At 38.0% G+C, this 26,380-nt stretch overlaps 2 protein-coding genes across 4 annotated transcripts in view; one reads left to right on the forward strand and one right to left on the reverse strand.

Moving 5' to 3' along the window:
* The window catches only part of CROT (carnitine O-octanoyltransferase), a 64,232-nt gene extending 49,115 nt beyond the window's left edge, over positions 1-15,117 (forward strand). The window contains exons 14-18 of the mRNA XM_041727683.1: positions 7,424-7,547; positions 8,455-8,533; positions 8,621-8,714; positions 8,839-8,958; positions 13,646-15,117. Of these exons, the coding sequence (XP_041583617.1) occupies positions 7,424-7,547; positions 8,455-8,533; positions 8,621-8,714; positions 8,839-8,958; positions 13,646-13,766 (538 nt within the window). The 3' untranslated portion in view covers positions 13,767-15,117. The remainder of the gene's footprint in view (positions 1-7,423; positions 7,548-8,454; positions 8,534-8,620; positions 8,715-8,838; positions 8,959-13,645) is intronic.
* Positions 15,118-23,566: 8,449 nt separating this feature from the next.
* ABCB4 (ATP binding cassette subfamily B member 4) overlaps positions 23,567-26,380 on the reverse strand; it is a 72,291-nt gene continuing 69,477 nt past the window's right edge. For all 3 annotated transcript variants that reach the window (XM_041727712.1, XM_041727714.1, XM_041727713.1), the window contains 2 exons: positions 24,234-24,380; positions 23,567-23,828 (listed from right to left, as the gene is read on the reverse strand). In XM_041727712.1, coding sequence (XP_041583646.1) covers positions 23,604-23,828; positions 24,234-24,380 — 372 coding nt within the window. In that variant the 3' untranslated portion in view covers positions 23,567-23,603. The remainder of the gene's footprint in view (positions 23,829-24,233; positions 24,381-26,380) is intronic.

The raw sequence follows: 26,380 nt of genomic DNA on the forward strand, positions 1-26,380 counted from the left end.
CTTTGAAACAGCCCATATTGTACCAGCCCTGTTTATCAGAGTACTTTTTTACTCTTTGATTCTGGAAGTAGTCTCTTTGTTATTGAAAGTCTCAACTGCGGTCTGTAGTTGTAGAACTTAGTTTCTGACCAAAGCCAACTTTATTAGGTAAGCTTTCTTTGTAATAATATTTTAGCATTTTCTTTCTTATGACACATTCTTTCCATTTTTTCTTCTTTATTTAAATTCAGTTGGCCAACATAAGGTATAACACCCAGTGGATATCACATCACATGCCCTCCTTAATGCCTGTCACCCAGTTACCCCATTCCCTCACCCACCTCCCTTTCTGCAACAGAGTTTCTTTCCCAGAGTTTCCCAGAGTTTCTTTTCCCAGAGTTCAGATTGTCTCATCATTTGTCTTCTTCTATAATTTTTCTCTAGTCAGTTTCCCCTTCTTCCTTTGTGGTCCCTTGCACTGTTTCTTATATTCTACATATGAGTAGAATGAATCATCAATGAAACCATATAATTGTCTTTCCCTGATTGACTTATTTCACTTAGCGTAACCCCCTCCATTTCCATCTACTTCGATATCAATGGTAGGTATTCATCCTTCCTGATGGCTAAGTAATATTCTATTATATATATGTGTGTGTGTGTGTATATATATATATATATACACATATACATATAGACACTCCATTGTGTATATATATATATATATACATCTTAGTTTTCCTTTCATCTGTTGTAAGACATCTCGGCTCCTTCCAGTTTGGCTATTGTGGACATAGCTGCTATGAACATTGAGGTACAAGTTACCCATCATTTCACTACATCTGTATCTATGGGGTAAATTACCAGTAGTACAACTGTTGGATCATAGGGTAGTTCTAAAAATAGACAGTGTAAGAGGGCTCCCCTTTCTCCACATCCTCGCCAACATTGTTGTTTCCTAACTTGTTCATTTTAGTCATTCTGACTGTAAAGTGGTATCTCATTGTAGTTTTGTTTCGTATTTCCCTCATGACAAGTGATGTGGAGCATTTTTTTCATGTGCTTGTTGGCATGTGTAGGTCTTCTCTGGAGAAATGCATCTTCATGTCTTCTCCCCATTTCATGATTGGATTGCTTGGTTTTTGGGTGTTGGGTTTGATAAGTTCTTTATAGATCTTGGATACTAGCCCTTTATTTGATATGTCATTCGCAAATAGCTTTCCCCATTCAGTACATTGTCTTTGAGTTTTGTCGATTGTTTCCTTTGCTGTGCAGGACTTTGATGAAGTCCCAGTAGTTCATTTTTGCCTTTGTTTCCCTTGCCTTTTTTTTTTTTTTTTTTTTTTAGATTTTATTTATTTATTCATGAGAGACACAGAGAGAGAGGCAGAGATATAGGGAGAAGATGAAGCAGGCTCCCTGTGGAAAGCCTGATGCAGGACTCAATTCCAGAACCCTGGGATTGCACCCTGAGCCAAAGGCAGAAGCTCAGCCATTAAGTCACCAAGGTGCCCCTCCCTTGCCTTTAGAGATGTGTCTAGCAAGAAGTTGCTGCAGCTGAGGTCATAGAGGATGAAGGGCCTGTGTTCTCCTGTCTCACACTTAGATCTTTCATCCATTTTGAGTTTATCTTTGTTTATGGTGTAAGAGAATGGTCTAGTTTCATTCTTCTTGCATGTGGCTGTCCAATTCTCCCAACACCATTTGTTGAAGAGATGGTCTTTTTTCTATTGTATATTCTTTCCTGTATTGTCAAAGAGAAGTTGACCATAGAGTTGAGGGTCCATTTCTGGGTTCTCTGTCCCATTGATCTATGTGTCTGTTTTTGTGCCAGTACCATGCTGTCTTGATGATCACAGCTTTGTAATAGAGCTGGAAGTCAGGCATTGTTATGCCCCCAGCTTTGGTTTTCTTTTTCTACATTCCCCTGGCTATTCAGGGTCTTTTCTGGTTCCATACAGCTCTTAGGATTATTTGTTTCAACTCTGTGAAGAAAGTCCATGGTTTTTTTTATAGGGATTGTATTGAACGTGTAAATTGCCCTGGGCAGCACAGACATTTTTACAATATTTATTCTTCCAGTCCATGAGCATGAAATGTTTTTCCGTCTCTTTGTGTCTTCAATTTCTTTCATAAGTGTTCTTTATTTTTTATTTTTTTTATTTTTTATAATAAATTTATTTTTTACTGGTGTTCAATTTGCCAACATACGGAATAACACCCATTGCTCATCCCATCAAGTGTCCCCCTCAGTTCTTTAGTTTTTAGAATACAGATCTTTGGTTAGGTTTATTCCTGGGTATCTTATGGCTTTGAGTGCAATTGTAAATGGGATTGACTCCTTAGTTTCTCTTTCTTTAGTCTCATTGTTAGTGTATAAAAATGCCACTGATTTCTGTGCATTGATTTTGTGTCCTGCCACTTTGCTGAATTCCTGTATGAGTTCTAGCAAGTTTGAGGTGGAATCTTTTTTGAGTTCTCCATATACAGTGTCATATTTCTGTGAAGAGTGAGAGTTTGACTTCTTTGCCAGTTTGGATGCCTTTCATTTCTTTTCGTTGTCTGATTGCTGAGGCTATGAGTTCTAGTACTGTGTTGAACAACAGTGGTGAGACTGGACATCTCTTTCCTGTTCCTGACCTTTGGGAAAAGCTCTCAGTTTTTCCCCAGTGAGAATGGTATTTGCTGTGGGATTTTCATAGATGGCTTTTATGATATTGAGGTATGTTCCCTCTATCCCTGCATTGTGGAGAGTTTTAATCAAGAAAGGATGCTGTACTTTGTCAGATACTTTTAAAACATTTATTGAGAGGATAATATAGTTCTTGTCCTTTCTTTTATTAATGTAATGTATCACATTGATTGATTTGCAGATGTTGAACCACCCTTGCAGCTAGGAATAAATCCCACTTGGTCAGTGTGAATAATGCTTTTAATGTACTGTTGGGTCCTATTGACTAATACCTTGGTGAGAATTTTTGCAAATATATTCATCAGGTATATTGGTCTGTGATTCTCCTTTTTGGTGGGGTCTTTGGTTTTGGTATCAAGGTAATGCTGGCCTCATAGAAAGAGTTTGGAAGTTTTCCTTCCATTTCTATTTTTTTGAAATAGTGTCAGTAGAATAGTTATTACTTTTTCTTTAAATATCTAGTAGAATTCCCCTGAGAAGCTATCTGGCCTTGGACTCTTGGGAGGTTTTTGATGACTGCTTCAATTTCCTTGCTGGTAATGGGTCTGTTCAGGTTTCCTATTTCTTCCTGTTTCAGTTTTGATAGTTTCTATGTTTCCAGGAATGCATCCATTTCCTCCATATTTCCTAATTTGTTGGCATATAGTTGCGCATAATACGTTCTTAAAATCATTTGTATTTCCTTGGTTTTGATCATGATTTTTCATTCATGATTTTATTAATTTGGGACTTTCTCTTTTCTTTTTATTAAGTCTGGCTAGGGGTTTATCTGTTTTATTAATTCTTTCAAAGAACCAGCTCCTAGGCTTAATTGATCTAGTCTACTGTTCTGGTTTCTATTTCATTGATTTCTTCTCTAATTGTTCTTATTTTTCTTCTCCTGCTTGGTTTAGGCTTTATTTGCTTTTCTTTCTCCAGTCCTTTAGGTGTAAGTTTAGCATGTGTATTTGAGATTTTTCTGTTTTTTTGAGAGAGGTTTGTATTGAAATGTACTTCCCTCTTAGGACTGCCTTTGCTGTATCTCAAATGTTTTGAATAGTTGTGCTTTCCTTTTCTTTATTTTTCACCAATCTTTTTAATTCTTCTCTAATTTCATGGTTGACCCAGTCATTCTTTAGTAGGATGCTCTCTAACCTCCAAGTGTTTGAGTTCCTTCCAAATTTCCTCTTGTGGTTGAGTTCAAGCTTCAAAGCATTGTGGTCTGAAAATATGCAGGGAATTATCCCAGTCGTTTGGTACCGGTTGAGACCTGATTTGTGATCAGTATGGGGTCTATTCTGGAGAGAGTTCCATGTGCACTTGAGAAGAATGTATATTCTGTTGTAGGATGGGATATTCTGTATATTGAAGTCCATCTGGTATAGAGTGTCAAAGCTCTTGTTTCTTTGTTGATCTACTTAGATTATCTATCCCTTGCTTTGAATGGGGTATTGAGGTCTCCAACTATTAATGTGTTATTATCTATGTGTTTCTTTACTTTGGTTATTAATTGGTTGATATAATTTACTACTTCTAAATTAGTAGCATAAATATTTATAATTGTTAGATCTTCTTGTTAGATAGACCCTTTAAGTATGATATATTATCCTTCCATCTCTTACTTAGCTACAGTCTTTGGTTTAAAATCTGATTTGTCTGATTTGAGGATTGCTACCCCGGCTTCCTTTTGGGGTCCATTTGCATGGTTCTCCACCCCCTCATTTTCAGTGTGAAGGTATCTAGGTTTAAAATGAGTCTCTTGTAGACAGCATATGGATGGGTGTCGCTTTTTTATGGAATCTGAAATCCTGTGTCTTTTGACTGGAGCGTTTAGCCCATTCACATTCAGAGTAACTATTGAAAGATACGAATTTAGGGCCATTGTATTACTTGTACAGTCCCTGTTTCTGCAGATTGACTCTATTTTCTTGGACTCCCTCTTTGCTTACAGGATCCCCCTTAATATTTCTTGCAGAACTGACTTGGTGGCCACATATTCTTTCAGTTTCTGTCTGCCCTGGAAGCTCTGTGTCTCTTCTTCCATTTTGAGTGACAGCCTTGCTGGATAAAGTATTCTTGGCTGTGTGTTTTTCTCATTTAGTATTCTGAATATATCATACTAGTTCTTTCTGGCCTGCCAGGTCTCTTGGATAGGTCTGCTGTTAATCTAATATTTCTTCCTTTTTATATTAGGAATATCTTGTCTCGGGCTGTTTTCAGGATTTTCTCTTTATCCCTGAAATTTACAAGCTTCACTATTGTATGTCGGGGGTTGATCTGTTTTTATTGATTTTGGGAAGGGTCCTCTCTACCTCTTGGCTATGAATGCCTGTTTCCTTTCTCAGATTAGGGAAATTCTCAGCTATGATTTGTTCAAATATAACTTCTGGTCTTCTCTGTCTTTATCTGTATGCCCTCAGGAATTCCAATAATACTGATGTTATTTTTTTTTTTCAAACTATTGCTTATCTCAGAGCCTCTCCTACTGGGCTCTTAATTTTTCTCTTTTTTCCTCAACTTCCTTTCCATCAACTTGTCTTCTATGCCACTTATTCTCTCTCCTGTCTCATTTACCCCAGCTGTTAAAGCATCCAGTTTAGACTGCATCTTGGAGTATTTTTTATTTCTGCCTGATTAGATCTCATTTCTAAGAGATTCTCTAGAGTCATTTATGCTTTTTTCAAGACCAAGTAATAACTTTGTAATTGTTCTCCTGAACTCCATCTCTGACATCTTACTTAAATCCATATCCATTAGATCTGTGGCAGACATGAATACATCTGGTTCTTTCTTTTGTTTTGAATTCCTACTTGGAGTCATTTTGTTAAGTAAAGAGTCACTGTACGAGTGGGCAGAGTCAAAAACATCAACCATGACCCAAGCAAAATACACACTAGATAACTCTGAAGAGGTCAGGAACTAGAAAATAAAAGAAACAAGATGAAGACAAAGAAAAAGCCCCAAAAAAAGGATGGGGGAGGGAAAGGGAGAGAATGGGCAGAGGAAGAAGGGTAGGGGCAGAGAGAATATAATCTCATAGCATGGACAAAACAAGGTGATCCACTTGGTGTATTTTGGTCTGTTTGTTAAAAGATACTAAATTCAAAATTATTTTTTAAAAAAGTAACACACATATGTATGTGTGTATTATATATATGTACATATATATACACATATACACACACACATTTTCTGTTTTGTGTATATGTTTATACACAAAAATTATATATTGTGTGTATATATACACACACACACACACACAAACATAAAATTGAATACATTAAATGAAGCCAAAAATGAAGAATATATCCATAACATGTAATTGCAAATAATAAGTTAAAAAAGAAAAGACCTAAAAACACAGAGTTAATAACAGAAACTAGTTGAAACAAAAAAATTTTTAAAAATTGGAAAATTTTGAACTGCAAGATAAATCATAAGAAAATAAAACTTCAAGTTCTATATACTATTTTCCCCCAGTCCTGGAGTTCTCCAGTGCTTCTTGGTCAGTAAACCTGCTGTTTCCCTGTTCTTCCAGCTGGTCTTCTGAGGGAGGGGCCTATTGTGCTGATTCTCAGGTGTCTATTCCTGAGCAGAGATGTACCGCCTCTTGCCAGGAGGCATGCTAAGTGTAAGCTGTTTGCTGTGTAAGGCTTTGGTTCCCTGGAGTCTTTCCATACCTCTTTAGAGGGCGAAAACAAAAATGTCCCACCCAGATCTCCAGCCCCCAAGCTGAGAGATCCTGAAGTGTGCCAAACTCTGCAGACTCCCAATGATTGGTGCCTGCCCAATCATTCTCCTGGGGATAGGCGAAAGGACTGATTTGTGCAATTTGTAGGGTTCCGGCAGGGAGAGCCTCTACCTGCTTGTGTGTGCTCCCACTCCCAGAGGAAGCAGAGGGTCACCCGCTTCTGCCTGCTGTAGAGCCCTAGAACAGAGAGCATTCATCCTGTCTAGTGAGCATCCACTCCACCTTTCTCAGAGGAAGGCAGAAGGTTGCCATGTTCAGTCCTCTGCAGGGACCCAACACAGAGAGCCCTCATTGGATCCACCTTGGTTCCAGTTTATGGCAAAACAAGCTGAGCCTCCTCCCAGGCTTACTGAGTTAAACCCATTTCCCCACTCTTTTTTTTTTTAATTTATTTATTTATTCATGACAGAGAGATAGAGAGAGAGGCAGAGACACAGGCAGAGGGAGAAGCAGGCTCCATGCAGGGAGCCTGATGTGGGACTCGATCCCGGGTCTCCAGGATCACGCCCTGGGCTGCAGGAGGTGCCAAACCGCTGGGCCATCAGGGCTGCCCCCATTTCCCCACTCTAATGTTAGGGAACTCTACTGGCTCAGGTACCTCTCTTCCCTCTATGCCTCTGGAAATATTGAGGTCCCACTGTCCCACTTGTGATTCTGCCCTGCTTCATTGAGCCCCTTTCAGGCAGGGAAGTCTCTCACAGGAGCAGATTTCTAGAGGTCCCAATTTTGAGCTCCTGAGCTGTGTCAGTTTCCCCAAGTGACTTACAAAAGCTCCCCCACTCTGCTCCCCTGCCATTTATCTTCTGATATATCCCCTCCTTTTTTCCTCTGCAATCCTACCTTGAGAAAAATGGTCACTTTTCTATTTAAAGAGTTCCAGCTGTTCTTTCCTTAGATCCCAAGTTGAATTTATAGTTGTTCAGAATGATTTGATAGTTATCCAGCTAACTTAAGGGGATCAGATGAATAAAGGACTCCTGCTTTCCTGCCATCTTGCCTCCTATTTTCATGTTTTCTTGTAGTCCTGGCAGCTGCTATGAAACTGCTATGACGAGGTATTTTTATCATGGCCGTACAGAGACTATGCGATCATGTACAGTAGAAGCATTGAGGTGGTGCCAATCCATGCAGGATCCTTCTACTAGTGTGAGTATTTGAAAGGAAAAAAAACTCACAGTAATTATTTATTTGTTAAAGGAACCTTAGTCCTTGAATAGCTAACTTCTCTGCTTAAATTCCCCTAGATCAGTAAAATACTGTCAGATATTTTTTCCTCAGGTTTTCAAAGCATTCATTCATTTACCAGTGAAGTATATATTTGGGAAGAATATGAAACAGGAAAGCCCATTTGTGTCACTTTTTAGGCAAAGTATCTTTAATACCATGAATATTTTACTGATCTACCAGTAAAGTGCAAACTGTCCCAAAGTGCCTTAAAAGGAAGTTTTTCTTGATGTCATTGAAAGTTTTTGAAATCACAGATGCTTATTTTCATGTATTAGAACCAGAACAGTTCTGTTATATGCTTCTTTTTTTTGTTAACCCTATCAGGAATCAAATTCCCTATCAACCAAGCCAGCCAGGCACTCCTGTACTTTTTTTCTTTTTCTTTTTGGAAGAATTTAGACAATATGTTAGCTCCTTCCCACCGCTGTTTTGATATTTTTCTTTAGTTTTGATAAACACGGTTATGTATATGTTAATTTATTTTAATGTCATAGAACTGTTTCATTATAATTTTTGAACAGCTCTGTGTTAGTTTTGAAATCTTAGTTGCTTCTGTCGTTAACACTTTAATATCATTTCAGTGCTGCCCACAAGTTCCTATTTTCCTTTTCTGGGAAAGAAATAACCAAGGTGAAGGACAATATAGGAAAGAAAAGGCAGTAGAAGAAATAAGGAAAATATATAGAAGCATGAGTCTCAGTGTCTTTCTGGAAATCTTTTCTCTCTCATGTTACCCGGATCCTGATTATGTTGAATTCAGGGGTTTTAAAATTTGGCTTCTGTATAGTTTATTGAAGTATGTCTTGATTTTTTTTTTTAAACACAGCTCCTTGAGCGACAACAAAAGATGTTACAAGCTTTTACAAAACATAATAAAATGATGAAAGACTGTTCATCTGGAAAAGGTACTTACTTTGGAATTATTCTGACTTTAAAATAATCTCTCATGTTGAAAATTTTTTTCTACCTTCATTCTTGGGCTTTCATTGCAGGATTTGACCGTCATCTTCTAGGTCTTTTACTCATAGCAAAAGAGGAAGGTCTTCCTGTTCCAGAGCTATTTACAGACCCACTTTTCTCCAAAAGGTAATATAATATAATGTTTTCTAACTTGATCAGTCAGATCCTTTTTTCTGAAGGTCAAAAGCTCTTCAGAAGGAATATAAATTTCTGTAAGCCTGGTAAAATATCTTTTCTTTATGCCACACAGTGGAGGAGGTGGAAACTTTGTTCTCTCAACAAGTCTGATTGGTTATTTAAACACGCTGGGAGTGGTGGCTCCCATGGTCCACAATGGCTATGGATTTTTCTACCATATCAGAGATGACAGGTAAAGCTGCTCTTCTCATTCTTACTGTACTATTAGAGGAATGTCTTCCTTGTGCTGTGATTCTTTCTGTCATTTGCAACATAATTATTTTTACCAGTTTCTCTGTCCTGTTTTGGGACACTTTAGGCATTTTGTGCAGAACACCATTTAAGGTTCAGTGACATACCATCATCATCCTCAAAACTCAGTACATATATTAACATATTAGTTCCACTCAAGGTGTTTTATAACTAAGTTCTGATAAAATTTGATTGTAAATATGTAGTGGTTCATTTAGTCATAGATAATACTGAAGTGTCCAAGATAATAGACTAGGTAAAGTAATTTATATTAAAAAAAAGAATGTCTTACCAATTCAGATGCATTTCATTTGTGTTGTTTGAGATTTGTGGAAAGAATGAGAAAGAAAATACTATAATCTGGTAGTTGGAGAACAAGGTATATGAAATTGGTAGAAAGGCTTAAAAAGCCCTCATTCACACAGTCTGGCCATCTCTTCTCAGAGGTCTTTGAGAATATGAGCTTTAAAAAAATGATGTGGCTACATTTAGCACTATGTGAATAAGATAATAAACATGGAGGCCTCAGACGGAATGGGAAAAATTGAAAAGATAATATGTATGACATATTTCAGTGTGTAATATATTTTTATACTTTAACTTTTTTTTTAACTTTAACTTTTTAAAAGAGTTTATAGCCAGTGTTATTTTTCAAAATTTTATCATCTGTATCTATGTCAAGTGTCCTCTGTGCATAGTCTGTTATACCATAGGTACGTGTATTTGTTAGCATCTAAGTCCTAAATGATCTATTCCCATTATATTCAGTTCATGTATATTAGTGTACAAATTAAAGAGTAAATTACAAAGATTAAACATAGATCTTTTTTTTCAGTTTTTTTTAGTTTTTTTTTTTTTAATTTTTATTTATTTATTAGTCACACACACAGAGAGAGAGAGAGAGAGGCAGAGACACAGGCAGAGGGAGAAGCAGGCTCCATGCACCGGGAGCCCGATGTGGGATTCGATCCCGGGTCTCCAGGATCGCGCCCTGGGCCAAAGGCAGGCGCTAAACTGCTGCACCACCCAGGGATCCCAGATCTTTTTTTTTCATAATAAAGTGTCAACGGTCTAAAATCATCAGACACAGAGGATAAGTAAGCATTCTTACATACTTCCAGACAAATATGGATATTGTATTGTGTGCAGTGACAGGAGTTCCAGCCAGACACACCTCAGCTCTCTGACTTTAGAAGAAGTCCTGATCCTGGAGCAGAACTTCCATTCATTCATTCATTCATTCAGGAAGTATGTATGAGAACTTGTATTTTAGCTGCTAAGGACATAAGACAGACAAGATTTCCCTTTTACAGATTTTATTTTCTACTCGGGAAAGAGAGCCAAAAGCAAACAAATAAGGAAGATAACTAATGATGAATGCTATGGGGGAAATAAACAAGTTGATGTGGTAGTAGACAAACTGGCAGCTGGGGAGTGGGATGGAGCTCTGCTTCATTTAGTGTGGTTTGAGAGGGCCAGTGAAGCCGAGATGTAAAGGAGGAGAAGGAATTACTCACATGAACAGCCAAGAATATAGCTCTCCAGACTCTGATCTGTTGTCTGCTATCTCCAGTGCTACCCCCATATTGAGCCACCACCTTCTCCTACTTAGGTTTTTGCAACAGGTTCTCCTGTGGTCTTCTTACTTCACCCTTTCCTTCCCTGCAGAACATGGTCTATGCAACAGCTCTTGATGCCCTTTTAAAAATGCCCTTCCACTCAAAATGTCTCAAGAGTTTATTTCACTCACAGTAATATCTGAAGTCCTCCTATGAGATCCTGCATGATCAGGCTCTCAGTTATAGCTCTGACCTTACCTTCTAGAACTCTACTCCTGTTTCACTCTACTCCAGCCATTCTTCTCATCTTCTTGTACTTTGAATATAGCAAGGAAGCTCCCACTTCATGGCATTTGCAGTTATGATTCCCTCTGCCTTGTACTCTTCCTTGAAATATATGCAAGGATCACTCCTTTACTTCATATAGGTATTTGCTTAAAAATTTGCTCTCATCTGGGAGGCCGCCTCTGATAATCTAAAATAGCACTATATTTTCTTTGTAACACTCAACCACCCAGTGGGCATACATTATTTGTATATTAATCTTTCTTTCCTTCCTAGAATACAGGCCCATAAGGACAGGGTTTTTGATTTGTTTGTTGTATCTCCAGCTCTGTAACAATGCCTAGCAAATAAGTTGAATTTAGTAAATATTTTCACAATGGCTTTGTCGTTGAAAATAATTATATAGTCCTCAGTTAGGAAAGAGCCTGACATTTATAAGGACAGAAAAAGGCAACATAGCTATAAATTAGCAATGAAGTTGCAGTGGGCAGGGGCGGTAGAAGAAGTTGTTGAGGAGAGGTAGAGAGGAACTACATCTGGTAGGACAGCATTCTCAACTCTGAGTGCACAGTAGAATCACCTAGGGAGCTTTAAAAATATTACTTCTGGATACATTGATTTGGTTGGGGTGGTCAGTTGATAATAGGGCTTTGTAACGTAAGGAGTTGAGATTTTCTTCTAAGGATAATGGGAAGCATTTTACCGTTTTTTAAGTATGAAAGGTACACATGCTTTATTTGTATGTATAAAGGACTGTTGGCTGTTATATGGAGTGCAAGTAAGATGAACAGTAATATGAGCAAGAATGAGATGAGGGAAATCAATAAGCACAAATGATAAGTTGAACAAAGGAATGGATAATGAAGGTGGAGAGAAGTGGAGGGATTTGAGAGCTATTTTGAAGGTGACTTACTGATGAATTGGTAGTTTTTGATGGTAACTTTTATTGGGATGGTAAAAATTGGAGAAATGTGGTTGGGGTATGTTAGGATAGAATTAAGAATCTTGTTTTACATGTTGACTTTGATATTTAATAAAAAATGTATTCGTATATGAGAGGATTTGTCAGTAGGCATATGGTTATATAATTGTGAATCTCACAAAAGAGGTCAGAGCTAGAGCTACACATTTGTAAGTCATTACTATGAATACATATTAAATAGTTTTCAAATGACATACATGGAAACTATATGGAAAGCGTTTTTCATTCATTAAATGAATATTGGTTTGTTTTTTAAATAACATTTTAAATGTACTGTATACTCATAAAAAGTTTGTAAAAAATGAAAAAAAAATGTAAGAACAGAATCATCTACATTTCCATTACAAGACACAAGTCTGTTATTATGTTTCCAGTCTATAATGCATATAGTATATAATTTCTGTAAATTTAGATCACATTGTAAATATTTTAGTGTCCTTTTTGGGAAATTCATTTCCATTTAACATTATTTCAAGCAATTTCCACTGCTGTTAAATATGCTTTGAGATGTTTTCAAAGTTAAATAATGTCTTACGGATTTCTATAATTTATGTAACTACTTCCCTACTATTTTCAGTTTTTCATCATTACGACTAACGTAATGTAATGTAATGATATATTCCTTTTCATTTCATCACATCACAACTCTAGGCATTATGAGTCATTGTTGGCCAGTTTTATAGGCAAAAATAACATAACTTGTTGAATGCTTACAAAGCAAATTTTCTCTTCATTGGCATCTGTATACATTCTTTTATAAGTTATGCATGTAGGAAAACTTTCTTTCTATAATTTAGAAAGATCACTGAATGTTTTAAAATGTCAGTACTTAAATAGCAATTGTTAATCATTGCAAAGAAATATATTTACATGGTTAAATATTCCAGTGTAGCTGGAGAATGATGAGTGATGATGAATCACTAGATGAAAACAAGGCAGAACTTTCTGTAGGTTTGTGGATATGTTTCAGCAAATATAACCAGTCAAACATAAGTTTCATCATTAAGCACTAGGCCAGAGCATGTTTTTATTGCATCTGCTTAATCGAAAAGTACATGTTGAAGTTTTAATTTTCTGTCTTTTTTAATGATGTGAACATTACATGATTATCCAGAAGCTCTGCATTGTACCAGCAGCATTTTGATTCCAATTTATACTTAATGCATGGTTTGCTATGGAAATGTGAGTGTCTGGAAAGAGGAATGCTAGTTTCAAGAGGGTTAGTACTGCCAGATAGGGGATTTTTTTTTTTTTTTTTTTAAATCAGGAGACTCTAGAAGGAGATGGTGGAAGGCATGACTTTTCCCAAGAGAGTTTCTGTCTGGCTTTTCTAGAAGTAGCTTTTCTCTCCTCTTATCCTTTCTCTGATTTTTTTTCTTTTTTAAACTGTCTTTAAGTGCTATATTCCTGAAAAATAGTTCAAGTTTCTTTGCAAACATTGCATGAATTCACCCTCGAACTCACTATGTTTTAGGAAGGGGGTTGGTTTGGTTTTTTTCAGGAAGAGGTGGGTGGGTTGGTTGAACATAGTGAGACCTTACTCCAGAGCACTCTTGAGCTCTAATTTTTTTTTCTCTTTTGTCCTTAAGTCACACAGTACATTAGGTATTCCTAGCATTATGTATACATAGAATTTACCTTCAGTTGTGTCCAGTTACATGTACCTAATGTCAATAAGAATTCACACTTGATATATGAATAGCTAGATGGAATAAAGGTCATGGCTGTATTCATCATCACTTTGGAGCCTCTTTGTGTTGTGATTTTTGCATAGTACTTATTTTTTTCTTTGTGCTTCACAGGTTTTTTGTGAGCTGTTCAACTTGGAAATCATGTCCAGAGACTGATGCAGAAAAGCTAGTTCTGCTGGTTTTTCATGCTTTGCATGATATGATGCAGCTAATGAACACTGCTCATCTTTAGAGACTAATCATTTATTAAGCATTTACAAAAATATTAAACTGGGTGTGGAGAGTGGGTTGGTGATGTGAGATAGAAAGGGATATTGACCCTAAAGGAAACCTATTAAATCTAGAAATTAGTAGAATCATGCTAAGTTTATTCTCACATAGAAGATTAAAGTATGAATTTTAAACTTCCTCTGATGCAGTAGCAGTGCAGATATTAAATGTAGAACTATGAAAAAGTTGAAGATAAGCCTCAACAATGCAAATCTCTAAATTTTAATAATGCAAGTCTTACTCTAACTTACATTTTTTTTAGTTGCCTATATAGGTTTTAAAATGCTCTCTCTGAACATCATTATAGGGTCTGTCAGGCACTTTAACATTTCCTATTTGCCAAAGGGAATGGAATACATGAGTAGATGTTAACTTCCCTGAAATCACTGCCTTCCACATGCACCACAGGAATACAAGCCTACTATGTTTGATGGGAAAGACCACTACAATTAAGTGGTCATTTGAAAGTAGAGATTCTGTTGGACAGAAGAATTAGAGGAAGGTTTATACTCTCTGACACACACACACACACACACACACACACACACACACAGAAAAGCCTTAACAAAATTCATTAGAGTATATTATAATTAGTTTTGTCGATATAAAATTAAAGCACTTATATTTAAAATTAGAATTGGTGACTTTAAGATTGAATGTTGAATCAAATTCTCAGGATTTTACAGATTTTTTTCCTGCTATTCAAAATTTAAAATAAAGCTCTCAATCATATAGCTTCTTGTTTGGTGTTTGGATTAACTAATCCACTCTCATTTGACCTTATGCTTTCTGATCTAAGTTACGTATTGCTGTGTAAAAAAACCACCCAAAACTTACTGTCTTAACTCAGTGTATTATTTCTCATGAGGGTGTCAGTTGATTGTATCTGGTTGGATAGTTCTAGTCTTGCTGTAGTTTATTTCTACAGCTGCTCTCAGCAAGATGATAGGTGAAGGCCATGAAGGTGGCCTTACCTGCTGCCTGGAGACTTGGTGCCTGAGACTCTCTCTATGTGCTCTCTGATTCTTCAGTGCCTTGATTTATGTACTTGGCAGTGGGAGTGTTCCAAGAAAGAACGGTAGCATCTGCAAGGCCTCTTCAGGCCTAGGCTCTGAAGTCACAGGAAATTATTTTTCATTTTATTGGTGAAAAATTGCAATGGAAATTCCTAGATTCAAGGAGTAGGGAAAAGTGTCATCTCTTGATAAAGTAAACAGCCAAGTCATTTTTTAAGTGTAAATAAGTAGGCACATTTTTTGTGACTTACCGGGGGTCACTTTTGTAGCAATGTTTTCCATCAAGATCACAGTGTATTTACTGGTTGTATACATTTTAAATTTTCACATCTGCATTTGATAAGACCGGTTTATTGTTTCTTTGGAAAACACTGAGTTGGCTTCTATCGTATTTGATACATCTGACAGTTCAGATTTCTTCTTCCCATTCTATGGTGTGGACCTTTTTCCTCACTAGTACAATTTAATAGACTACACTGCCATGGCTTTTAGCATCATTTAGTTGGTTGGTTTTTTCTTTTAAAGATTTTATTTATTCATGAGACAACACACACACACACACACACACAGAGGCGGAGACACAGGCAGAGGGAGAAGCAGGCTCCATGCAGGAAGCCGGTGTGGGACTCAATCCTGGGTCTCCAGGATCAGGCCCTGGGCTGAAAGCAGCACTACATCGCTGAGCCACCCAGGCTGCCCGGTTGGTTGTTCTTGAATAAGGTCTAAGACTTGAGTATTTTAGAAAGTGTTCACTTCCTACAGAGAAACCTGTTCTGTGATACTTTAACATGTTTCTCTGACCTACCTGAAGTTAAGAATCACCTGGAATGCTTTTTAGAGATTTCTGGGCCTCTACCCAGTGCTATAGAGTTAGAATTTCCAGAGGCTTTTGAGTCACTGAGGTAATGTACCCCTCGTCCCAGTCTTCTCTTGGTTAATCTGAAATTTAGTCTACTGTACACATGGTTCCATTTGAAAACGTGCGGTAAGATCTGGGGTGTTATAGATGGAGGAACTTATTAATTTGGGTAGTTAACTGACCTAAAGGACCAGTGATACTGGTGAGAATTGATATTGCTTCAGTAAATAATAAGGAAAAAATATTAAGGAAAAACATTTCAGTGTGGCTAGCTTCTGAAGGTTGCCTAGTTTTTTTGTGCTCTAAAGATTATTGATAAAAAGTAATGGAGATGCTAGAGAACCTCAGCATTTCATTGTTATTTCCAGTGTTTCAAATTGCAGTTGATATAATTGCAAGTTTTATTAAAATTTTCAAAGATACTCAATGGTATGCTTTTTCTCTTTTTCCTTTATGGAACACGTATCTGTAAAGTTAGCTTGTCTAAGGGCCATCTCATTTCCTCTTGCACTTTGATAATAAAGCTGGGACTACATTTACTTAATAAACCTGAAGGGAGGGGCAAGATGGAAGAGTAGGGGTCCTCAACTCACCTGGCCCCACAGACTTACCTAGATAACTCTGAAAACATCCTGAACACCTATAAATTTGACCTGAGATTTATTAATGAGAGAACAGCTGGAATGCTACAGAGAGAAAAATTTTCACTTCTAACAAGGTAGGAAGGTAGGAAAAAAAAAAAAAAGATACAAGGTGGGGGAGGGACACCACAAGGAGCAGGGCTAAAGCTGAGCGGCAAGAACAAATGGGGCAGGAAAACCCAGCCCTGGAGAAGCAGGAACTTTAAAAATCTGTGCCAGAGTTTTCCCTGACAGAAATGTGCTTAGCAGGGAAATCGGGCAGACTCACAGGAGCAGCAGTGAAGCCTCCAGTCTCCCGGAGTCACTATAAGAGGAGGGACACCCAGAGGAAAGCTCAGAGCAAACGGCAGTCTGAGATCAGTAAAGGGCTGGAGGCCAGAGCCCTCCGGGGCATTTGGGAGAAGCTAGTCAGGTGGGCCAACTTTGGACTGAGGTGGCTGTACCCGGTTCCCTTCAGGAGAGGCAGTTCCCTGGAGTGTGGGTCCAGTGGCGCTGGGCCCCAGATCCCAGGGCACCCAAGCAGACAAAGCCGGGGATCCTGCACTCCCCCTGGGACAGGCGGAAGCAGGGAGGGCACAGTACAGCAAGAACTCTCCTGCCGCTGAGCGCCCTGGGCCTGCAAGCTGTGCAGATCAGTGCACCCGGGCCTGCCCCCAGGAGCATCTAGGCCAGTGTGGACTGAGAGACTGCGGTTACTCACTCACCGGGAGCTTGACTCCAGAACAGGAAATCTGGCTGCTGCCAGTGTTGTTTTTCCTCTTTGTTTCACCTTGTGCCTGGGAGGGGAGGGGCCACCAGGGAACAGAGGCCTCACAGGATAAACAGCTCACACTGAGCCCAGCACTGGGGCATCTCCCTTCAGGCAGACACCTGAGAATGGGCACAGCAGATCCCTCCCCCAGAAGAACTAGAAGAACAGGGGAAGAGCAAGTTTACTGACCAAGCAGCACCAGAAAGCTCCAGGATTCAGGGAAAACAGTATATAGAACTAGAGGGTGCTCCCCCCCCCCCCCCCCGCCCATTATGACTCATTTTTATTTTCAGACTAAAAATTTCCAATGTTTTTCTCTTTTCCCATCTTATCTACAATATTTTTACCAGCTCATTTTTAAGTTTTTTTTTTCCTTTTTGGCTTTCATATTTCTACAATTACATGTCTTAGATACATTTTTCACTTCTGGATTCCCTTCAACGTATTCAATTTAATTTTGGTAGATACATGAGATAGTTTTTTTTTTTCCTGCCTCGTTTTGTTTTACAGTGGGGGAAGCCAGTACCTTCTAAAACATGACCAACACACACCCAGAACCAAGTAGAACACCGTGTTGGTCCATTCTGTGAGATTCTCTCTTCCCATTCTACTCCTTCTATCTTGTTTTTGTGGCCAATGTTGGGGATTTATATAAGTATTGCTGGTTTATATAAAATTGAAATTGAGTATCTTCTAACATACAGAACAAAATACACTCAGAACCAAGAGGATCTCCCTCTAGGCCCCCTCAGGTAGACTGCATTCTCTCTCCACTACCACTTCTTCACCACTACCATCCTCCCCCGCCTTTTTTTCCTTTTTCTCTTTGTTCTTGGTTTTTGGCTTTTTACTTTGACTACTTTGTTTTAAAATTTGTTTTTCACTTTAGTGGTCCTTTTATTTTATTCTTTTTCTTTTATTCTCTGGTCTCTGACCTCTTTGGAATAATCTAGGGTGTATCTTACTTAGGTTGTGGTTGATATTTTTGACTCAGCTCGCTCATACAGCCAGTCTGCACTAAGCAAAATGACTAGAAGGAAGAACTCACCACAAAAGATAGAAATGGAAACAGTACTCTCTGCCACAGAGTTACAGAGTTTGGATTGCAATAGGATGTCAGAAATTCAATTCTAAAGTATGATTCTAAAGTTAGAAAGCATAAAGGACTCTAGATCTCAATTCTGCAGTAATGAAATCTCTAATCAGGCCGAAATTAAAAATACTTTAACCAAGATGCAATCCAAACTGGATGATCTAACTGCTAGGGTTAATGAGGTGGAAGAGAGTGAATGACACAGAAGACAAGTTGATGGTAAGGAGAAAAGCTGAGGAAAAAAGAAAATTAAGAGCTCAGAAGGAAAGGCTTAGGGAAATAAATGATAGCTTGAGAAGGAAGAATATACATCAAATTGCAATTCAGAAGAGACTGAGAGAGAGAGAGAGAGAGGACCACAAAGTATATTTGAACAAATCATAGCTGAGAACTTCCCTAATCTGGGGAAGGAAACAGGCATTCATATCCAAGAGATAGAGAGGACCCCTTTCAAAAAAAAAAAAATCAATAAAAACCATTCAACACCTCAAACTTGCAAATTTCAAAGATAAAGAGAAAATTCTTAAAGCAACTTGAGAGACAAGAGATTCTTAACTTACATGGGGAGAAAATGCAGATTAACAGCAGACCTCTCCACCGACAAGTGGCAGGCCAGAAAGGGATGGCAGGATATATTCAGGGTCCTAAATGAGAAGAACATGCAGCCAAAAAAATACTTTATCCAGCAAGGCTCTCATTCAGAATAGGAGGAGAGATAAAGAGCTTCCAAGATAGGCAGAAACTGAAAGAATATGACCACGAAGCCAGCTCTGCAAAAAATATTAAGGGGGACCCTGTAAAAGAGAGAGGAAGCCCAAAGAAATAATCCACAAAAACAGGGACTGAATAATATGATGATACTACACTCATATCTTTCAATAGTTACTCTGAATGTGAATGGGCTAAATGATCCCATCAAAAGACACAAGGTATCAGACTGCATACCAAAGCAAGACCCATCTATTTGCTGTCTACAAGAGACTCATTTTAGACCTAAAGACACCTCCAACCTAAAAATGAAGAGGTGGAGAACCATTTACCATTCAAATGGCCCTCAAAATAAAGCTGGAGTAACAATCCTCGTATCAGATAAATTAAAGTTTATCCCAAAGACTATAGTAAGAGATGAAGAAGGACACTATATCTTACTTAAAGGATCTATCCAACAAGAAGATCTAACAATCATGAATATTTGTGCCCCTAATGTGGGAGCGGCCAAGTAAATCAATTAATAGCCAAAGTAAAGACATACTTAGATAATAATACACTAATAGTAGGACACTTCAACATGACAGTTTCAGCAAATGACAGATCTTCTAAGCAGAACATCACCAAAGAAACAGGGCCTTAAAAGATACATTGGACCAAATAGATTTCACAGATATATACAGAACTTTCCATCTGAACACAACTGAATACAGATTCTTCTCAAGTGCATATGGAACTTTCTCCAGAATAGACCACATACTGGGTCACAAATCAGGTCTCAACTGATACCAAAAGATTGGGATTGCCCCCTGCATATTTTCAGACCACAATGCTTTTAAACTAGAACTCAATCACAAGAAGATATTTGGAAGAAACTCAAACACATGTTGGTTAAAGAGTATCCTACTAATAGATGAATGGGTCAACCAGGAACTTAGAGAAGAATTAAAAAGATTCATGGAAACTAATGAAAATGAAGATACAACAATTCAAAATCTTTGGCATATAGCGAAAGCGATCCTAAGAGGGAAACACATCGCAATACAAGCCTCCCTCAAAAAATTGGAAACACCAATAAGCAAGCTAACCTCGCACCTAAAGGAACTGGAGAAAGGACAGCAAGTAAAACCTACACCAAGCAGAAGAGGAGAGCAATGATTTGAGCAGAACTCAATGAAATAGTGACTAGAAGAACTGTAGAAAAGATCAACAAAACCAGGAGCTGGTTCTTTGAATTAATAGGATAGAAAACCCCTAGCCAGCCACACTAAAATGAAAAAGGACTCAAATTAATAAAATCATGAATGAAAGAGGAGAGATCACAACCAATATCAAAGAAATACAAATGATTTTAAAAATGTATTATGAGCAGCTATATGCCAATAAATTAGGCAATCTAGAAGAAATGGATGTATTTCTGGAAAACCACAAATTACCAAAACTGGAGCAGGAAGAAACAGAAAACCTGAACAGGCCAATAACCAGCGAGGATATTGAAGCAGTCCTCAAAAACCTCCCAAGACACTAAAGTTCAGGGCCAGATGGCTTCCCAGGGGAATTCTATCAAACATTTAAAGAAATAATACACTATTCTACTAAAGCTGTTTTGAAAGATAGAAAGGGAGGGAATACTTCCAAACTTGTTTTATGAGGCCAGCATTATTTTGATTCCAAAACCAGACAAATACTCCATCTAAAAGGAGAATTATAGACCAATATCCCTGATGATCTCGGATGCAAACATTCTCAACAAGATACTAGCCAACAGGATCCAACAGTACATTACAAGGATTATTCACCATGACCAAGTGGGATTTATCCCCAGGATGCAGGGTTGATTTAACACTCATAAAACAACATGATAAATTATATCAATAAAAGAAAAAACAGAACCATACGATCCTTTCAACAGAAGCAGAGAAAGCATTTGACAACATACAGCATCCATTCCTGGTCAAAACTCTTAAGTGTCGGGATAGAGGGAACATTCCTCAGCATCTTAAAAGCCACTTATGAAAAACCCACACCAAATATCATTCTTAATGGAAAAAAACCTAGAGCCTTCCCCCTAAGATCGGGAACACGACAGGGATGTCTACTCTCACCACTACTATTCAACATAGTACTAGAAGTCCTAGCCTCAGCAATCAGACAACAAAAAGAAATAAAAGGCATTCAAATTGGCAAAGAAGTCAAACTCTCCCTCCTCGCAGATGACAAGATACTGTACATAGAAAAACCAAACAACTCCACCCCAAGATTGCTAGAACTCATTCAGCAGTGTGGCAGGATACAAAATCAATGCCGAGAAATCAGTGGCATTTTTATACACTAACAATGAGACTGAAGAAAGGGAAATTAAGGAGTCAGACCCATTTATAATTGCAACCAAAAGCATAAGATACCTAGGAATAAACCTAACTAAAGAGGTAAAGGATCTATACCCTAAGAACTACAGACCACTTCTGAAAGAAAATGAGGAAGACACAAAGAGATGGAAAAATATTCCATGCTCATGGATTGGAAGAATTAATATTGTGAAAATGTCTATGCTACACAGGGCCATTTATGCATTTAATGCAATCCCTATCAAAATACCATGGTCTTTCTTCACAGAGTTGGGACAAATAATATTTGTATGGAATCAGAAAAGACCCTGATTAGCCAGGGCAGTATTGAAAAAGAAAACCAATGCCAGGGAGCATCACAATGCCAGATTTCAGGCTGTATTATAAAGCTGTGATCATCAAGACAGTGTGGTACTGACCCAAAAACAGACACATAGATCAATGGAACAGAATAGAGAACCCAGAAATGGGCCCTCAACTCTATGGTCAACTAATATTCGACAAAGCAGGAAAGACTATCCACTGGAAAAAAGGACAGTCTCTTTAATAAATGGTGCTGGGAAAATTGGACAGTCACATGCAGAAGAATGAAACTAGACCACTCTCTTACACCATATTCAAAATGGATGAAAGATCTAAATGTGAGACAAGAATCCATCAAAATCCTAGAGAACACAGGCAATAACCTTTTTTGAACTTGGTCACAGCAACTTGCAAGATACATCTATGAAGGCAAAGGAAACAAAAGCAAAAATGAACTGCTGGGAGTTATCAGGATAAAAAGCTTCTGCACAGTAAAAGAAACAGTCAACAAGACTAAAAGACAACCACAGAATGGGAGAAGATATTTGCAAATGACATCTCAGATAAAGCGCTAGTATCCAAGATCTATAAAAAACCTTATCAAACTCAACACCCAAGAAATAAAAAATCAAATCATGAAGTGGGCAGATGAACAGAAATTTCTCCAAAGAAGACATAGACAGGGCCAACAAGCACATGAGAAAATACTCCACATCACTTGCCATCAGGGAAATACAAATCAAAACTACAATGAGGGGGCACCTGGGTGGCTCCAGGTGTGGTCCCAGTGTCCCAGGATCGAGTCCCACAACGGGCTCCCTGCATGGAGCCTGCTTCTCCTTCTGCCTGTGTCTCTGCCTTTCTCAGTGTCTCTCATGAATAAATAAATAAAATATTTAAAAACACACACACACAATGAGATACCACCTCATACATGGTGAAAATTAAGACAGGAAACAACAAATGTTGGAGAGAATGTGAGAAAGGGGAACCCTCTTGCACTGTTGATGGGAATGTGAACTGGTGCAGCCACTCTGGAAAACTGTGTGGAGGTTCCTCAAAGAGTTAAAAATAGAGCTACCCCAGGACACAGCAATTGCACTACTGGGTATTTACCCCAAAGACACAGATGCAGTGAAAGACTGAGACACCTGCACCCCAATGTTCATAGCAGCAATATCCACAATAGCCAAACTGTGGAAGAAGCCTTGATGTCCTTTGACGGCTGAATGGATAAAGAAGATGTGGTCTATGTATACAATGGAATATTACTCAGCCATCAGAAAGGACAAATACCCACCATTTGCTTCAATGTGGATGGAACTGGAGGGTATTATGCTGAGTGAAATAAGTCAATCGGAGAAGGACAATCATCATATGGTTTCACTTATATAGGGAATATAAGAAATAGTGAAAGGGATTATAAGAGAAAGGAAGGGAGCTGAGTGAGAAAAATTAGAGAGGGAGACAAACCATGAGAGACTCCTAACTCTGGGAAACAAACAAAGGGTTGTGGAAGGGGAGGTGGGGGGGGGGGGGTTGGGGCTACTGGGTGACAGGCACTGAGGAGGGCACTTGACGGGATGAGCACTGGTCATTATACTATATGTTGTCAAATCGAACTTCAATAAAAACAAATGAAAACAAACAAAACAAAACAAAACAAAAAACCTCAATTCCCCCAAAAATATTTTGAAAAGTCAGCAAGGGAAAGAGTAGGCAATGAGACAATATAGTTTTCCTTTGTTCTTGTGAAAATTACTCCCCACCAATCTGTCATCTACCCAACTATTTCAGGACCAGAAGAAGTTTACCTGTCTCTGATTTGTTAGTTCTACAGCTTTAATATATCTCAACTTTCCTTTCTCTTTACATTTCCAATTCAAGAGGTAGGCTGCTGTTTTTATACCTCAACAAGACAGGTATCACTTTTTACTCTTAAATTTCAGATGCTATCATATCAACACCAAATGGGATATTCTACATTGATATAGAATAAGATAAACCTGTAGTTTTTGATGATTTGTAAAAGATGCTTTCTAGTTTAAGTCAGAAAAAAAGTTTTATTTTGTATTTATTTTTAAGATATAGCAAGAGTTCCTAAGTTCTGTGTCCCAGCCTGGACACTGACCATGGAAAAATAGATGCCTTTCTGAGCCAGCAGCTGTTGATGTGTGCCATGCTCCTTGACTTTGCCATTATGAAACACCACTATTATGTCTGCATTCTGGATGGTGGACAGGCGGTGGGCGATCACGATACAGGTCCGGCCTTCTCGTGCTTTGTCCAGGGCTTCTTGGACAATCTAAAGATAAATCATCACAGAAAAAAATGTTACCTTTTATTTTCATGTGTTTACATAAATAGCATTATAGTTTACAGTTAGCTCCTATTATAAAAATGAATTCTCACATTAAATCACAAGTATCTAAATTTTCTGTCCACAATCCATCTTACTAGTTCCCTTTTGTTATTTTATTTTCTAGTTTTCATTATTAATGTGCTAAAAATATGGAGGTATGCAGCTTTCTTCTGAATGCTTTTATTAGTTTATGAAATTAGTAATATCATTTTACAAAATTTGGAAAATACTAGAATAGGAAAAGTTTAACTACAAAATAAACAGCAAATTTCAATTTTTTTCATGGTTGACAGTACCAAAAAACTTCTGTTGTACAAATTAAATGGAACAAGAGTGGAAAGACCCCACCTTTTCACTTTCAGTATCCAGAGCTGATGTAGCTTCATCCAACAATAGGATTTGAGGTTGTCTGATGAGGGCTCGAGCGATAGCAATCCTCTGTTTTTGACCTCCTGAGAGCTGAGTTCCCTTATCTCCCACTCTTGTTTCATATTTCTGCAAGTTAGCCATTAGTTAAGTTAAACAAGTCCTCATGACTTGGTATAGGACTAATGGTATGCTGAATAAATGTGTATTTCATAATATTTGACAGTTCTACTTATATAGGAAAAAGCATTTAAAAACAAAAGTTACTATAACAGCTACATAGTGATCCATTTAATATTTTTTCCAGGTAATACAATAATCATTTTCAGAATCAAACTTAGTTCTTAGTGGTATTCTGCAACAGAAATTTGAGCACTGAATTCTGGAATTCCTATCATTCTCATGATGCCAATTGATCTTTGGCATCCTCAAAAGATTAGATAGAAATAATTTAATTGAGATAATCATAGGACCTACATGGAGCCTGGTTTATTCTTTCATTAAACTCATTCCTTCATAAGTACTGAATAGCTGTTACACCAAAAACTGTAAGAAATACAAAAATGGAGAAATACAAAAATTCCTGCCTTGAAGAAATTTATAATTCAAGGAGAAAAACTGGATGTACAACATTCAATGTAAGGTCCAATAGGTACCAAATTAGTAGTATATTCAACATGCTATGAAAGATCAGAAGAAGCAAAGAGAAATTATCGAGTTAAGGTAGAAACAAAGGAGAAATGCACGAAAGAAAAGATACCTTTGCTAGTTTCCAAGATCTATAAAGAACTTATTAAACTCAACACCAAAGAAACAAACAATCCAATCATGAAATGGGCAAAAGTCATGAACAGAAATCTCACAGAGGAAGACATAGACATGGCCAACATGCATGTGAGAAAATGCTCCGCATCACTTGCCATCAGGGAAATACAAATCAAAACCACAATGAGATACCACCTCACACCAGTGAGAATGGGGAAAATTAACAAGGCAGGAAACCACAAATGTTGGAGAGGATGCGGAGAAAAGGGAACCCTCTTACACTGTTGGCGGGAATGTGAACTGGTGCAGCCACTCTGGAAAACTGTGTGGAGGTTCCTCAAAGAGTTAAAAATAGATCTGCCCTATGACCCAGCAATTGCACTGCTGGGGATTTACCCCAAAGATACAGATGCAATGAAACGCCAGGACACCTGCACCCCAATGTTTATAGCAGCAATGTCCACAACAGCCAAACTGTGGAAGGAGCCTCGGTGTCCATCGAAAGATGAATGGATAAAGAAGATGTGGTTTATGTATACAATGGAATATTACTCAGCCATTAGAAATGACAGATACCCACCATTTGCTTCAGCGTGGATGGAACTGGAGGGTATTATGCTGAGTGAAGTAAGTCAATCAGAGAAGGACAAACATTTTATGTTCTCATTTATTTGGGGAATATAAATAATAGTGAAAGGGAATAGAAGGGAAGGGAGAAGAAATGGGTAGGAAATATCAGAAAGGGAGACAGAACATGAAGGCTCCTAACTCTGGGAAACGAACTGGGGGTGGTGGAAGGGGAGGAGGGCAGGGGGTGGGGGTGAATGGGTGGCGGGCACTGAGGGGGGCACTTGACGGGATGAGCACTGGGTGTTATTCTGTGTGTTGGCAAATTGAACACCAATAAAAAATAAATTTATTATTTAAAAAAATAAAAGAAAAGATACCTTTGTACAGAATTTGAGAAACAGGATGAGAAAGAACATTCTAGGCCAAAAAAGTATAGAATGAATAGAAGCCCAAAAAACTACCATAGGACTTATGCAGTAATGTGAATCAGTCTGCTAAAGTCCAATATAAGAGCAGAAGCCTTTAAGTTTCCCTATTAATCAAATCCTATCCTTGATTGAGGTCAATGACTCCCTGTTAAGGGTAAGGCTACCCAACATGAAGGGGTTGAATGTGTGACTGCTAATTACAGCAGAATACAGCAGTACAAGTTAAGATTCATTTCCTGATTCAGTGGAACCTTAGATGCTAAATGAATACCACAAGATCAATGATCCCTGCCATCACTTTTAGCAGTTTCAAATAATCTTTGCTGGACTACTAACCTTTACCAACTACTAAAGAAAAATTTCACT

The sequence above is a fragment of the Vulpes lagopus genome, chromosome 13 (assembly GCF_018345385.1).
Source record: "Vulpes lagopus strain Blue_001 chromosome 13, ASM1834538v1, whole genome shotgun sequence".
Classification (NCBI taxonomy): Eukaryota; Metazoa; Chordata; class Mammalia; order Carnivora; family Canidae; genus Vulpes; species Vulpes lagopus.